Source organism: Mytilus galloprovincialis, chromosome 12 (genome assembly GCF_965363235.1).
Source record: "Mytilus galloprovincialis chromosome 12, xbMytGall1.hap1.1, whole genome shotgun sequence".
Taxonomy (NCBI): domain Eukaryota; kingdom Metazoa; phylum Mollusca; class Bivalvia; order Mytilida; family Mytilidae; genus Mytilus; species Mytilus galloprovincialis.
The window spans coordinates 61,805,430-61,820,763 of record NC_134849.1 but is presented as its reverse complement, the minus strand read 5'-3'; the positions used below and the strand labels follow the sequence as shown (position 1 = coordinate 61,820,763).

The following is a 15,334-nucleotide window of genomic DNA, read 5'->3' as shown; positions in this document are numbered from 1 at the left end:
AATGGTATCATTTACCTAACAGACAGTGTTTAGTACCACTACTGGTAATGGTATCATCTACCTAACAGACAGTGGTTAGTATCACTGCTGGTGAGGGTATAATCTAACTAACATACAGTGTTTAGTACTACTGCTGGTAATGGTATCATCTACCTAACAGATAGTGTTTAGTACCACTACTGGTAAGAGTATCATATACCTAACAGACAGTGCTTAGTACCACTACTGGTAAGAGTATCATGTACCTAACAGACAGTGTTTAGTACAACTGCTTGTAAGGGTATCATCTACCTAACAGACTGTATTTGGTACCCCTGCTGGTAATGGTATCATCTACCTAACAGACATTGTTTAGTACCACTACTGGTAAGGGTATCATCTATCTAACAAATAGTGTTTAGTACCACTACTAGTAACTGTATCATCTACCTAACAAATAGTGCTTAGTACCACTACTAGTAAGGGCCGGTATCATCTACCTAACAAACTGTGTTTAGTACCAGATTTATTTTAAGTGTTAGCATATGTAAATCAAAAGTATATGTACCTTTAAGTATTCCATCACTTCTTTATACTGCCCCTGTTTCATTGATGCTGCTAAATCATATGGAGTATTACCCTGAAATACATACACATCTTTATATTGCTTTCATCTGATTATTACAATGAAGACTTTTGTAACATGTATCATACAATAAGTAAGACTAGAAACAGCTGAGTGGTGTTTTATTTTATTTTTCACAGAGGCTAACGATATCATTTTTATTCATTAAATAAAAGTCACGAGAAAACATTAAGATTATTTTTCAATATTTTCTGAAGACTTGTAATAGGCTTTTAACTTCGTTTTTTAAAGCATATGAATAAAAGCTCCATCTGTCACCATTTGATCTTCATAATTTTCTTTGCAGTTGGAAGATTGGTAAATGCATACTTATGTCTACATAATTAGGATTTTGGGGTTCTCGATTTTTAACTATTTATTAAGGAAACATTATCCCCAGTTCTTTACATATAAACACCCCATAATTCTCTATACTCTAACTTTTGCTGATTTATTTCCATTCCGGAGGTTTTTTCTTCCATTTATGATATTATAATCTATATACCCCATCTTTATCTGTTAATTAGAATAATTTATTTTACAGCATTTTATAGTTTTTAGTGATATCGTACAAATAAGGAAATAAATACATTTGTATTTTCCCCTTATTGGAGCCATAGAAATGTTGTCTAGTAGTGTTTATTTCTGTATTCAAATATTGTTTGACCACCATAATTAAACTAGAGGCTCTAAAGAGCCTGTGTCGCTCACCTTGGTCTTTGTGAATATTAAACAAAGGACGCAGATGTATTCATGACAAAATTGTGTTTTGGTGATGGTGATGTGTTTGTACTGAACATTCTTACTGCTTACAATTATCTCTATCTATAATGAACTTGGCCCAGTAGTTTCAGTGGAAAATGTTAGTAAAAATTTACAAATTTTATGAAAATTGTTTAAAATTGTCTATAAAGGACAATAACTCCTTAGGGGGTCAATTGACCATTTTGGTCATGTTGACTTATTTTTAGGTCTTACTTTGCTGTAAATTATTGCTGTTTACAGTTTATCTCTATCTATAATAATATTCAAGATAATAACAACAAATTCCAAAATTTCCTTAAAATTACCAATTCAGGGGCAGCAACTCAACAACGGGTTGTCCGATTCATCTGAAAATTCCAGGGCAGATAGATCTTGACCTGATAAACAGTTTAACCTCTAAATGCTTTGGTTTTTGAGTTATAAGCCAAAAACTGCATTTTACCCCTATGTTCTATTTTTAGACGTGGCGGCCATCTTGGTTGGATAGCCAAGTCACCGGACACATTTTTTAAACTAGATACCCCAAAGATGATTGTGTCCAATTTTGGATTATTTTGGACCAGTAATTTCAGAGGAGAAGATTTTTGTAAAAGATTACTAAGACTTACAAAAAATGGTTAAAAATAGACTATAAAGGGCAACAACTCCTAAAGGGGTCAACTGACCATTTCGGTCATGTTGACTTATTTGTTAATCTTACTTTGCTGAACATTATTGCTGTTTACATTTTATCTCTATCTATGATATTATTCAAGATAGTAACCCAAAACAGCAAAATTTCCTTAAAATTACCAATTCAGGGTTAGAAACCCAACAACAGGTTGTCCGATTGATCTGAAAATTTCAGGGCAGATAGATCTTCACCTGATAAACAATTTTACTTCATGTCAGATTTGCTCTTAGTGCTTTGTTTTTTTTAGTTATAAGCCAAAAACTGCATTTTACCCCTATGTTCTATTTTTAGCCATGGTGGCCATAATGGTTGGATGGCCAAGTCACCATACATTTTTTAAACTAGATACCCCAAAGATGATTGTGGCCAAGTTTGGATTAATTTGGCCCAGTAGTTTCAGAGGAGAAGATTTTTGTAAAAGATTACTAAGATTTACGAAAATCTGGTTAAAAATTTACTATAAAGGGCAATAACTCCTAAAGGTGTCAAATTACCATTTCGGTCTTGTTGACTTATTTGTAAATCTTACTTTGCTGAACATTATTGCTGTTTACAGTATATCTCTATCTATAATAATATTCAAGATAATAACCCAAAACAGGAAAATTTCCTTAGAATTACCAATTCAGGGGCAGCAACCGAAAAACAGGTTGTCCAATTCATCTGAAAATTGTAGAGCAGATAGATCTTCACCTGATAAGCAATTTTACCTCATGTCTGATTTTCTCTAAATGCTTTGGTTTCAGAGATATAAGCCAAAATCTACAGTTTACCCCTATGTTCTATTTTTAGCCATGGTGGCCATCTTGGTTGGTTGGCTGGGTCACCGGACACATTTATAAACTAGATACCCCAATGATGATTGTGGCCAAGTTTGGTTAAATTTGACTAAGTAGTTTCTGAGGAGAAGATTTTTGTAAAAGTTAACAGACGACGCTGGACGACGACGGACGACGGACGCAAAGTGATGAGAAAAGCTCACTTGGCCCTTCGGGCCAGGTGAGCTAATCTAGAGGCTGTGAAGAGCCTGTGTCGCTCACCTGTTACTGTATTTACTGATTTCAGCCATCTTTGTTGGTAGGCGGGGTCATTAGACAATTTTTTTTAAATTAGATACCCTAGTAATGATTGTGGCCAAGTTTGGTTAAATTTTGCCAATAGTTTTAGAAAAGAAGATTTTTGTACAAGTTACAAAAATGACAAAAAGTTGTTCAATATTGACTATAAAGGACAATAACTCCTTAAGGGGTTCTCTGACAATTTTGGTCATGTAGACGTATTTGTAGATCTTACTTTGCTGAACATTATTGCTGTTTACAGTTTATCTCTATCTATAACTAGAGGCTCTAAAGAGCCTGTGTCGCTCACCTTGGTCTATGTGAATATTAAACTAGAGGCTCTAAAGAGCCTGTGTCGCTCACCTTGGTCTATGTGCATATTAAACAAAGGACACAAATGGATTCATGACAAAATTGTATTTTGGTGATGGTGATGTGTTTGAAGTTCTTTCTTTACTGAACAATTTTGCTTCTTACAATTATATCTATAATGAACTTTGCCCATTAGTAACAGAGAACTATATTTGGTAAAAATTTACATAAATTTACCAAATTAATGAAAATTGTTAAAAATTGACTATAAAGGGCAATAACTCCTTAAGGGGTCAACTGACCATTTTGGTCATGTTGACTTATTTGTAGATCTTACTTTGCTGAACATTATTGCTGTTTACAATTTATCTCTATCTATAATAATATTCAAGATAATAACCAAAAACAACAAAATTTCCTCAAAATTACCAACTCAGGGGCAGCAACCCAACAACCGATTGACCGATTCATCTGAAAATTTCAGGGCAGATAGATCTTGACCTGATAAACATTTTTATTCCATGTCAGATTTCCTCAAAATGCTTTGGTTTTTGAGTTATAAGCCAAAAACTGCATTTTACCCCTATGTTCTATTTTTAGCGGTGGCGGCCATCTTGGTTGGTTGACCAGGTCATGCCACACATTTTTTAAACTAGATACCCCAAAGATGATTGTGGCCAAGTTTGGATTAATTTGGCCCAGTAGTTTCAGAGGAGAAGATTTTTGTAAAAGATTACTTTAATTAACGAAAAATGGTTAAAAATTGACTATAAAGGGCAATGACTCCTAAACGGGTCAACTGACCATTTTGGTCATGTTGACTTATTTGTAGATCTTACTTTGCTGAACATTATTGCTGTTTACAATTTATCTCTATCTATAATAATATTCAAGATAATAACCAAAAACAACAAAATTTCCTCAAAATTACCAACTCAGGGGCAGCAACCCAACAACCGATTGACCGATTCATCTGAAAATTTCAGGGCAGATAGATCTTGACCTGATAAACATTTTTATCCCATGTCAGATTTCCTCAAAATGCTTTGGTTTTTGAGTTATAAGCCAAAAACTGCATTTTACCCCTTTGTTCTATTTTTAGCCGTGGCGGCCATCTTGGTGGGTTGACCAATTCATGCCACACATTTTTTAAACTAGATACCCCAAAGATGATTGTGGCCAAGTTTGGATTAATTTGGCCCAGTAGTTTCAGAGGAGAAGATTTTTGTAAAAGATTACTTTAATTAACGAAAAATGGTTAAAAATTGACTATAAAGGGCAATAACTCCTAAACGGGTCAACTGACCATTTTGGTCATGTTGACTTATTTGTAGATCTTACTTTGCTGAACATTATTGCTGTTTACAGTTTATAAAATTGAGAAAGGAAATGGTGAATATGTTAAAGCGACAACCACCCGACCATAGAGCAAACAACAGCCGAAGGCAACCAATGGGTCTTCAATGTAGCGAGAATTCCCGCACCCGTAGGTGTCCTTCAGCTGGCCCCTAAAATATGCATAATAGTACAGTGATAATGGACGTCATACTAAACTCCGAATTATACACAAGAAACTAAAAATTAAAATCATACGACTAACAAAGGCCAGAGGCTCCTGACTTGGGACAGGCGCAAAATTGCGGCGGGGTTAAACATGTTTATGAGATCTCAACCCTCCCCCTATACCTCTAGCCAATGTAGAAAAGTAAAAGAATAACAATATCTCTATCTATAATAATATTCAAGATAATAACCAAAAACAGCAAAATTTCCTCAAAATTACCAATTCAGGGGCAGCAACCAAACAACCGATTGACCGATTCATCTGAAAATTTCAGGGCAGATAGATCTTGACCTGATAAACATTTTTATCCCATGTCAGATTTCCTCAAAATGCTTTGGTTTTTGAGTTATAAGCCAAAAACTGCATTTTACCCCTTTGTTCTATTTTTAGCCGTGGCGGCCATCTTGGTTGGTTGACCAATTCATGCCACACATTTTTTAAACTAGATACCCCAAAGATGATTGTGGCCAAGTTTGGATTAATTTGGCCCAGTAGTTTCAGAGGAGAAGATTTTTGTAAAAGATTACTTTAATTAACGAAAAATGGTTAAAAATTGACTATAAAGGGCAATAACTCCTAAACGGGTCAACTGACCATTTTGGTCATGTTGACTTATTTGTAGATCTTACTTTGCTGAACATTATTGCTGTTTACAGTTTACCTCTATCTATAATAATATTCAAGATAATAACCAAAAACAGCAAAATTTCCTCAAAATTACCAATTCAGGGGCAGCAACCCAACAACGGGTTGTTCGATTCATCTGAAAATTTCAGGGCAAATAGATCTTGACCTGATAGACAATTTTACTCCATGTCAGATTTGCACTAAATGCTTTGGTTTTTGAGTTAAAAGCCAAAAACTGCATTTTACCCCTATGTTCTATTTTTAGCCATGGCGGCCATCTTGGTTTGTTGGCCGGGTCAGGCCACACATTTTTTAAACTAGATACCCCAAAGATGACTGTGGCCAAGTTTGGATTAATTTTGCCCTGTAGTTTCAGAGGAGAAGATTTTTGTAAAAGATTACTAAGATTTACGAAAAATGGTTAAAAATTGACTATAAAGGGCAATAACTCCTAAAGGGGTCAACTGACCATTTCAGTCATGCTGACTTATTTGTAAATCTTACTTTGCTGAACATTATTGCAGTGTACAGTTTATCTCTATCTTTAATAATATTCAAGATAATAACCAAAACAGCAAAATTTCCTTAAAATTACCAATTCAGGGGCAGCAACCCAACAACGGGTTGTCTGATTCATCTGACAATTTCAGGGCAGATAGATCTTGACCTGATAAACAATTTTACTCCATGTCAGGTTTGCTTTAAATGCTTTGGTTTTTGAGTTAGAAGCCAAAAACTGCATTTTACCCCTATGGTCTATTTTTAGCCATGGCGGCCATCTTGATTGGTTGGCCGGGTCAAGCCACACATTTTTTAAACAAGATACCCCAATGATGATTGTGGCCAAGTTTGGATTAATTTGGCCCAGTAGTTTCAGAGGAGAAGATTTTTGTAAAAATTAACGACGACGGACGCAGGACGACGATTGACGACGCCGGACGCCGGACGCAAAGTGATGGGAAAAGCTCACTTGGCCCTTCGGACCAGGTAAGCTAATAATATTCAAGATAATAACCAAAAACTGCAAAATTTCCTTAAAATTACCAATTTTAGGGCAGCAACCCAACAACGGGTTGTAGGATTCATCTGAAAATTTGTGAGGGGATAGATCTTATTCCGATGGACATTTAAATCTTTAAAGATTTGCCCTAAATATTCTAGTTTCAAAGATATAAAGCAAAAACTGCATTTTACCACTATGTTCTAATTTTAGCCATGTCGGCCATTTTGTTTGTTAGGTGAGGTCATCGGACACATTTTTTAAACTATATACCACAATTATGATTGTGGCCAAGTAGGTTTGAATTTGGCCCAGTAGTTTCAGAGAAGAAAATTTTTGTACAAGTTATAAAAAATGACGAAAAGTTGTATAAATTGACTATAAAGGGCAATAACTCCTTAAGGGGTTGACTGACAATTTTGGTCATGTTGACTTATTTGTAGGTCTTATTTTGCTGAACATTATTGCTGTTCACAGTACTAGTTTATCGCTATCTATAATAGTATTCAAGATAAGAACCAAAAACTGCAAAATTTCCTTAAAATTACCAATTCAGGGGCAGCAACCCAACAACAGGTTGTCCGATTCGTCTGAAAATTTCAGGGCAGATAGATCTTGACCTGATCAACAATTTTACCCCATGTCAGATTTGCTCTAAATGCTTGGTTTTAAAGATATAAGTCAAAATATACATTTTACCCCTGTGTTCTATTTTTAGCCATGGCGGCCATCTTGGTTTGATGGCCAGGTCATCGGACAAATTTTTTAAACTAGATACCCCAAGGATGATTGTGGCCAAGTTTGGTTAAATTTGGCCCAGTAGTTTCAGAGAAGATTTTTGTAAAAGTTTACGGACGCAGGACGCCGGACGCCGGACGACAGACGAGGGACCCCAAGTGATGAGAAAAGCTCACTTGACCTTTCAGGTCAGGTGAGCTAAAAAGGATAAAGGTATTTCAATGTATTGTTTATACTATTTTGATACTTTCTAATAACAGTCGCACTAACTGAATGGTGTATGTGTCTATGAGTATGCCATTGATTTGTTGTCTTATATATTGATGTACATACCACATCTCCTTTTATTCATATAACAATTAATAATTATGAAGTAATGAAGAATCTTTAACACTGAAATACTCATATTTATATTTAAATAGAAATTCTTCACTAACTATTCATGCAGTCTTGACTGTATGAGTTAAAAGTAATGATGACAATGTTGTTTTGTGTGACAACAAAATCATTAAGTATATAAAGCATAAAAGAATAATAAACAATGGGAGAATTAATTTAAAAAGCTCACTAGACCTTGTGTTACTTTGTTTACTATGTATCGACAATGAATGAAACTTTGATTTGATTTGATTTAATATACTTGTGATACAAAACATTAATAGGGGAGATAATTATTTAATATTATAAGGATTACTTCCCTTGTTCATATGCCAACACTTCAAATCATCTTCACATTTTAAAAAAAACACAAAAAAAACCCAATATAATACTTATTCCCTCCCAGGAATATGCAGCAACCAACTAAAAATAAAAATGCATACAAGATGTAAAAAAATTTAAATTAAAAAAAAACTAAATAGAAATACTTAAATTTCAGAAAAATGGCTAGATGTGCATTTTGAGCATACCCTTACTTTCAGACTCCTGTTCCTGAAGAAGGATATATTTCACTATATAATGGAAGTGCAGCACTTTTATATCGCTGTGTATATAATGAATATTTTGGAATAGAAACTGATTCTGAAATCGATGAATCAGTCAGTAATCTGTCTCCAGGGTGTTTGTGTGAAATTTGTAATGTTGTCCATGGAAGTATAAATTGTGTAAATGGAGACACTATCTATTCTCCAGATATCTTTGCTTCTATGGATTCTTTTGTAAGTTCTAATGCAGATACAGTTGAACATACAGACGAAGGGCAATATCAGGAACTAGAATCAAATACATTTGAGTCATACTTTTTAAGATCTGATTCAGAAACTGATTCTTTGAATCAGTCCTCAAGTGTAAATATTGAATATATACAGAATTTGATAGACACCGGTCATTTTCAAATTGTTGAAATAATGGAATCTGATTCTTCTTCACATTCATTGACATTCAGTTAGTTTGATTAACCCACAGCGCAGGTGACCATACTATCCTCCTGATGATACTGACAGTGATGACTCACTAATAAAATTGAGAAAGGAAATGGTGAATATGTCAAAGCGACAACCACCCGACCATAGAGCAAACAACAGCCGAAGGCAACCAATGGGTCTTCAATGTAGCGAGAATTCCCGCACCCGTAGGTGTCCTTCAGCTGGCCCCTAAAATATGCATAATAGTACAGTGATAATGGACGTCATACTAAACTCCGAATTATACACAAGAAACTAAAATTTAAAATCATACAAGACTAACAAAGGCCAGAGGCTCCTGACTTGGGACAGGCGCAAAATTGCATTGTGCATGATTAAAGTATTAAATTTTACAGAAACTAGTTGATTGGCCAAACATTTTGTCAATTTTCTTAAATTGTATACTAATTTTGAACAAGTGAGTCTTGGAATTAGAATGTTCAAAGTGCCATCTATGTATCAATAACAGAAAATAAGGTAAAAAAATTGGTACATTTGTTTCCTTCCAAGCACTAATTTTACTAAAATAAAGTCTGATCATGGTGATACTGGTTTGAATATGTGAGTTTATCTAGCACAAGTTGTGTCACAAGTATGTTTTCAAACTTATTTGGTCCGAGACCACAATTGTCATCCCTTGATTTTCGCTGTTCACAAATATAGTCCCTAGTGTTGACAGTGGGTTACTTGCCATTAATTTTTATAACCCTTCCAAATTTATTTCTCCATGTTTAATGCCTCAAATTGCACATAGGGGGGTGAAATTACACTGTAAAAAAATTTGGGTCCAGAATTTTAAAGGAAAGTAGTGATTTGGTCCAGGTTAAAAAGGTTGAAAAATAGTACTTCGGAAGCTGTCAAAAGATTTCAATACGCCCTAAAGATAAAATTGTCCATATTTTGAGTTAGAGGCGATGAAGTTTTCTATAATTTTGATATAATTTGTCCCAAAAGTAGTACAACACACTGTAAAAGTTTCTTTGAGAAAGCGCAGGTGGGATTTTTTTTATTTTCATTTATGTTCTAAAAGAAATGCACTACGAAATAATTGTGGTCTCTGACCTATTTGTTTTATGATTACAGCTAATTTCCTAATGCATGTAAAGCAAGACTTTGGTTGTCTTGCTTGCTTTGTTTGTTTATTGTACTATTGTAATAGGGATGATGTCCAATCAAATTTAAATATAATATATACAAGTTAAAATATGCCTATATATATTGTTTGAAGATGTTAATGTTACTTACAAATCTTGAATTGAAATTTATACAAACAGAGCAAGCAAGCCTTTCAAAGTTTTTCTCTACAAGCATTAGGAAATTAGCTGTAAAACTAAATTTTTTCATACACCTGATTTTTTAAAATCTTTATTGCACTAGTAATTTAAGTGAATTTATTAGTAGTACTGATCAGTATTGTTTTTTTTTTAGGTTGATGCAAAACACAAGTTTCCTAATCTATAGTGGATGTGTTGTTATGAAAACACAGTGTGATCTTGCTGTAATTTGGTATGGAGATCATTTTTCATTAGTTATTTACAATTGCTTTTTTATTATCTAATTCTAATATATTTTTTTTGTGCTGCTTGTATTACCCTTTGCTTTTATTTTGCATTTGTATTTTGTTGTGCTTACTTGATATAACTTGCTTATGCTTGATTGTTTATTTCTTCAAAACAGAGAATTGTGGTAAATATCTGAGATATTTTTTCATTTGTGACCTGTCATGGCGAAAATAACAAATAAAATAGTGAAGGCAATATATGATAGATTAAATGGAAATGTTAAAAAGCTACATGTAGCGCTATGTGATGTCGCTGGTGTGCATATTGATACCGTAAATGCATATAGTTTGCAAATCAAAGCCAGAAGAGTAGCACATTTTATGAAAACATTAGGTTACCACGGCGGGGAACGGTTTATAACCTATAGCTTAAGACAATTTAAACTACCAAAACTTGTACTATCAAAGTTACCTAATACATGTATTACTGGAGATATTAAACATAATAGCCAGGAAAGAATCATTTTAAATTTAGAAAGACAGATACGGAATTGGCGAAATAAATGGAGAAATCTAAATGTATCCAAAATAAACCAAAAAATTAAGCGCCAGTCTTGTATTATCAGCAGATTACAACAACAAGTTAAAAAACTGAAATTTGAAAGAAATATAGGTAAAATTGAACATGCTGTAGAAAGTGTTGAAAAGGGAGTGCAGTGTAACACTTTAAAAGGCTTGACCAGTGACCTTCACAGTGAAATAGACAATTTACATTCTGAATTAAATTCAGATGAAAATCAAAATATTGGTATAGAAACTATCACTGACCAACAGTTAAGTGTACGATTGAGTGAAAAAGGCAAGCCATATGATGAAAATATCAGAAAAGTATACTTATACTATGAATTTCTAAGTAGAAATATAGGGTTACAACATATTCAGCCCATTATTTGTACTGTTCTCACACTCGTGAACTATGAAATTAATGAACTTCCAAGTGTTAGCACAGCATCAAAAATGATGCATGAATTAGGTAGTGTGTCAAGGCATCATATAGAGGATGAATTTAAAAATGAAAAAAACTTAACTATGCACAGAGATGCGACTACTAAAAAAGGGAGACATATATATGGTGTTGGATATTCAACTGAGTCAGGTAAAATTTTGACTGCAGGCGTATGAGAAGTTTTAGATGGAAAAGTTGAAACATATGTTAAGAATACAAAAGAAATCTTAAATGATATTTCTGAGAGTGCCAACTTTTTAGAAAAAACATCAAACTTTATGACTGAAATTAAAACCAATAGATTATTAAATGCTGATAAAAGTGCTACTGGTACATGCATGGATAACAATATCAATGAAGTTAGATGTGCTGTTCATCTAGTATTGCCGTTTGCAGATATTTGTCAAAAAAGAAATTATGAAATTTGAAAGTATTATTGGTTTTTGTGCTGCGTCAGATTCTAAAAGTTCTTCAGATTCAAAACCTTTGACACTGCTCAGATTTGTTTCTAAACTTTTTTATAAAGATGGGTCAGAAGATCCCTTGTGTGCGTCTATTTACATGAAGGAAAAAGGGATAAAATCAATTCCTGTTATGAATTTTAGAGGAAACAGATTTAATGTTTTGTTTTTTAATGCAGCAGGGACATTTTATTTAGCTTCTCATTTGGTACAGTACTTTGAAAATTCTAAAAGCACACTATATTTTACACACTGTTATATTTTGAAAGCACTAAAAGATGACAGAATATTGGCAATTTGCAGAGCTTTGGGCATCATATCCAAAATTATTACTGAACCATATTTAAACAGAGCATCTAATGAAAGTTCTACTGCACTATCTATGGGAAATGTGTTTAATCGCCTTATTGATGTACTTTAATGTTGTAAAGAAAACCCATATTTAATGTTAAAAAATGTTAACATTTGGTTAACAAATGGTCACTGTTTTTCGGACCATCCACACAGCTGAGTACTGTATCTACGTCTCTCTTTGAAGAATCTCTTTTGAACAGTCAGACAGAGGCTATACTTGCCAAATTAGTTGTTGTATTGCACTGCAAATGTGAACTTTTATTTAAAGACTTTTTGAAAAATGGCAAATATTACGACATGAACCTAGTAACAACATTATCAAAAAATCTGCATCTTGTCCACCAAATAATATTTGTTTGGAAAGACTCATGGCAAAAGTTGATTCGAAATTTAAAAGTGCACCTAATTGCAATATAAATAGTATAGAAAATACAATTATGTATAGTGGTAATAAAACTGGTGCATGGCTAGAGAAAAAATCTTCTGATGATAAAAAAAAATATTATATCTGAGGCAAGAAAATCTAACAGGAGTAACATTAAAACAATGAAAGAGAGAAAGAGTAATCTTTTTAAACGTCATGTAGCAATAATAAGACAAAGGGAGGAACAGCAGAAAAAGAAATTAGAAAAAAGAAGTAAACACAAACAAGATATTTTAGAGCAAATGAGAGATATTGGAATTTGGGGAGATAGAAATAAAATAAATACAGAACTAGAGAAATGTCAAAACCAAAACTCAAAAAAATTAAAGCTTTGAAACAACAATTTAACATGATAAAAGAGTTGGTTACAGTAAATTGTGAACAGAAATATTTATCTTTATACAGTTGCAAAGGAAAACCATACAGTGAACTGAAATTAGCAGAAAATTTTCTTCAATTTTTGGATAAAAAAAAAAATCAAAGTTCTCAAAATTTATCTGAAAATGATTTTTATTTGGCAAAATTATCTAAAGAACCAGAGCTACTTATTTGGTACCAAACTTTACATGTATGGCATGATGATGAAAAACAGAATATTATATATTAAAGTTGTTACTTTTATATCATAATTATAGGAGATAACTATCATATTTTGAAAGAATTGAGCTCTAAATATATTCAGTATGGATTGTATAAAACAAATTCAAAATGGGCATCAGCTTGAACATTTTCATAAATTAATGTTGAAAGATTTGTTTCAGTCATGATTTTGTTAGAGTTAATTTCTGCTATACTGAGTACTAGTATTCATAACTTTATGGATCATCACATGTTTATGTCTTAATATATTACAGATTGAATATTGGAACAATGTCATATCAACCAGTAGTAGTAAAGAGTGCTATGATATGCAGATAGAAGAAATAGTGAAAGATTATAAGAATGGTAGTCTGCAGTTCACGGGTTAATATTTTATTTGATAACTTGTTTTCAAAAATCATGATTATCCAGTAAAGGCAATTATTTAATCATATTCATAAAACAAAATTGAAAAAGTATGACATTAACAGTAAGAAACTAGGTGTATTTTTTTTTTTAATATTGCATCAACATTAGAATTGTGTATACAACACCTAATAATACCTCTGTAAAATGTATCTTTTCACTTTCAGATAAGGATGCATTAGAAGAACAGTTGTTTTAATAAATAAAATAGACTATAGATAGTAAGTTGTATCATTGTTATCTCCCTTATATATTGGCTATTGACTTTAAAGAATTGAATTACTTCTCTTTTGTCACTTTGCAAATATGACAGAAGTTAACAGACACACTTAAAAATACCAATAATACCCACAATCAATAAAATTTGGCATAACTTTATCTATATTTAGGCACAAACAAATTCATTTTCTCTTAAATTATCGGTCAGACTTTCAGTTTATAAAAATAGGTTCAGTGGCTAGACTATAACTAATTACCTAAAATGTGCATGTGGCCTTTTCAAAATCATTTTATTTTTGAAGATTTTGAAGAAAAAAAACGGATTTCTTGTATATGATCATATATGTTCATATGTTTTATACTAAAAACTAAGCCATCCAAGTCTGCAAAACAATTTCATAATTTTAGTTCAATTTAAAGAATCATATAACATATGAGTAACTATAACCTTGAGAAAAAAAATTCCATTTGACCAAAAATATCTTAAACATCATTTTAGTGATGCATTATTTACTAGTTGAATACTGAGCATAGACTATTATATATTACCTTATGTGTTTTAACAAAGGGACTGATGCCTCCTTCTTCTACAAGACATCTTGTGACCTGTAGACCACCATACTCAGCAGCCAGATGTAGAGCTGTTCTACCATCTCTCTATAATTATACCAAATAACATGTAAATATTATGGATACTACTTTGTTACCAATATACATAGTATACAACATATCCTACAACTGATATAAAACTTGTCTGATAAACTGAATAATGTTGTGTAATAAACAAAAATAAAATGTATATCACATGAATCAGTGGTCAAAACTGAACAAAATGACCAGTCAAACTTGTATTCATACTGTACATAAACAACAAATAAACAACAAGTTTTTTGTGGGATGTCAGAACTTCCATCAGAAATGTCATGTTAACCTTTTTTCAAGAAATGCATAAAATATTTATATCAAGGGATTCAGTGAAATGCACAGAGATAAATGAGATCTCACTTTATATAATTCTAGCAAGTATTTGTTGATATAATAATGAAATCTGTCTGATTAACATGATTCAGAATAATGATCAATTTAAAAAAAAAAACTTTTTCAAAGAAATATGAAAAATAGTTACATTTCCTGATTTAGTACGAGGAGACAAGTAAAATGAGACCCCACTTTATATGATTCTAACAAATAATATTTGTTGTTCATTAAACCTGTCTAATTAACAACATGATTTTGTGTTGATTAAAAGTAATGTGATCAGATTTAGTAGATAACATACATCTGTGATATCTTTGTTACATCTGTTCTCCAGAAGTAGTCGAGACACTTCCACATGTCCTCCCTCGGCTGCCAACATTAATGCTGTGTATCCAAACTCCTGGAATAATACAACAGACATCAAAACTTGTCTGATAAACTGGACAATGGTGTGTAATAAATATAAACAAAAATAAATAGTCACATTAATTAAAACTGTCTAATTAACAACAGGATTTAGTGTAGATTCAGTATAATCAGTAATTTTATAAAAATAAATTTTTCAAAGAAAAATGAAAAAAAGTTATATTTTCTGATTCAGAACAATACTATGAGTAAAATGAGACCCCACTTTATATGATT

The 15,334-nt window shown here is 32.5% G+C and overlaps 2 protein-coding genes across 2 annotated transcripts in view; both read right to left on the bottom strand.

Moving 5' to 3' along the window:
* Positions 1–1,114, bottom strand: part of LOC143055146 (uncharacterized) — a 70,075-nt gene extending 68,961 nt beyond the window's left edge. The window contains exons 1-2 of the mRNA XM_076228288.1: positions 1,046–1,114; positions 548–619 (exon numbers count right to left, since the gene is read on the bottom strand). Of these exons, the coding sequence (XP_076084403.1) occupies positions 548–619; positions 1,046–1,114 (141 nt within the window). The remainder of the gene's footprint in view (positions 1–547; positions 620–1,045) is intronic.
* LOC143054482 (uncharacterized) overlaps positions 1–15,085 on the bottom strand; it is a 225,374-nt gene extending 210,289 nt beyond the window's left edge. Inside the window, exons 1-2 of the mRNA XM_076227505.1 lie at positions 14,994–15,085; positions 14,264–14,371 (exon numbers count right to left, since the gene is read on the bottom strand). Of these exons, the coding sequence (XP_076083620.1) occupies positions 14,264–14,371; positions 14,994–15,071 (186 nt within the window). The 5' untranslated portion in view covers positions 15,072–15,085. The remainder of the gene's footprint in view (positions 1–14,263; positions 14,372–14,993) is intronic.
* Positions 15,086–15,334: the final 249 nt, after the last annotated feature.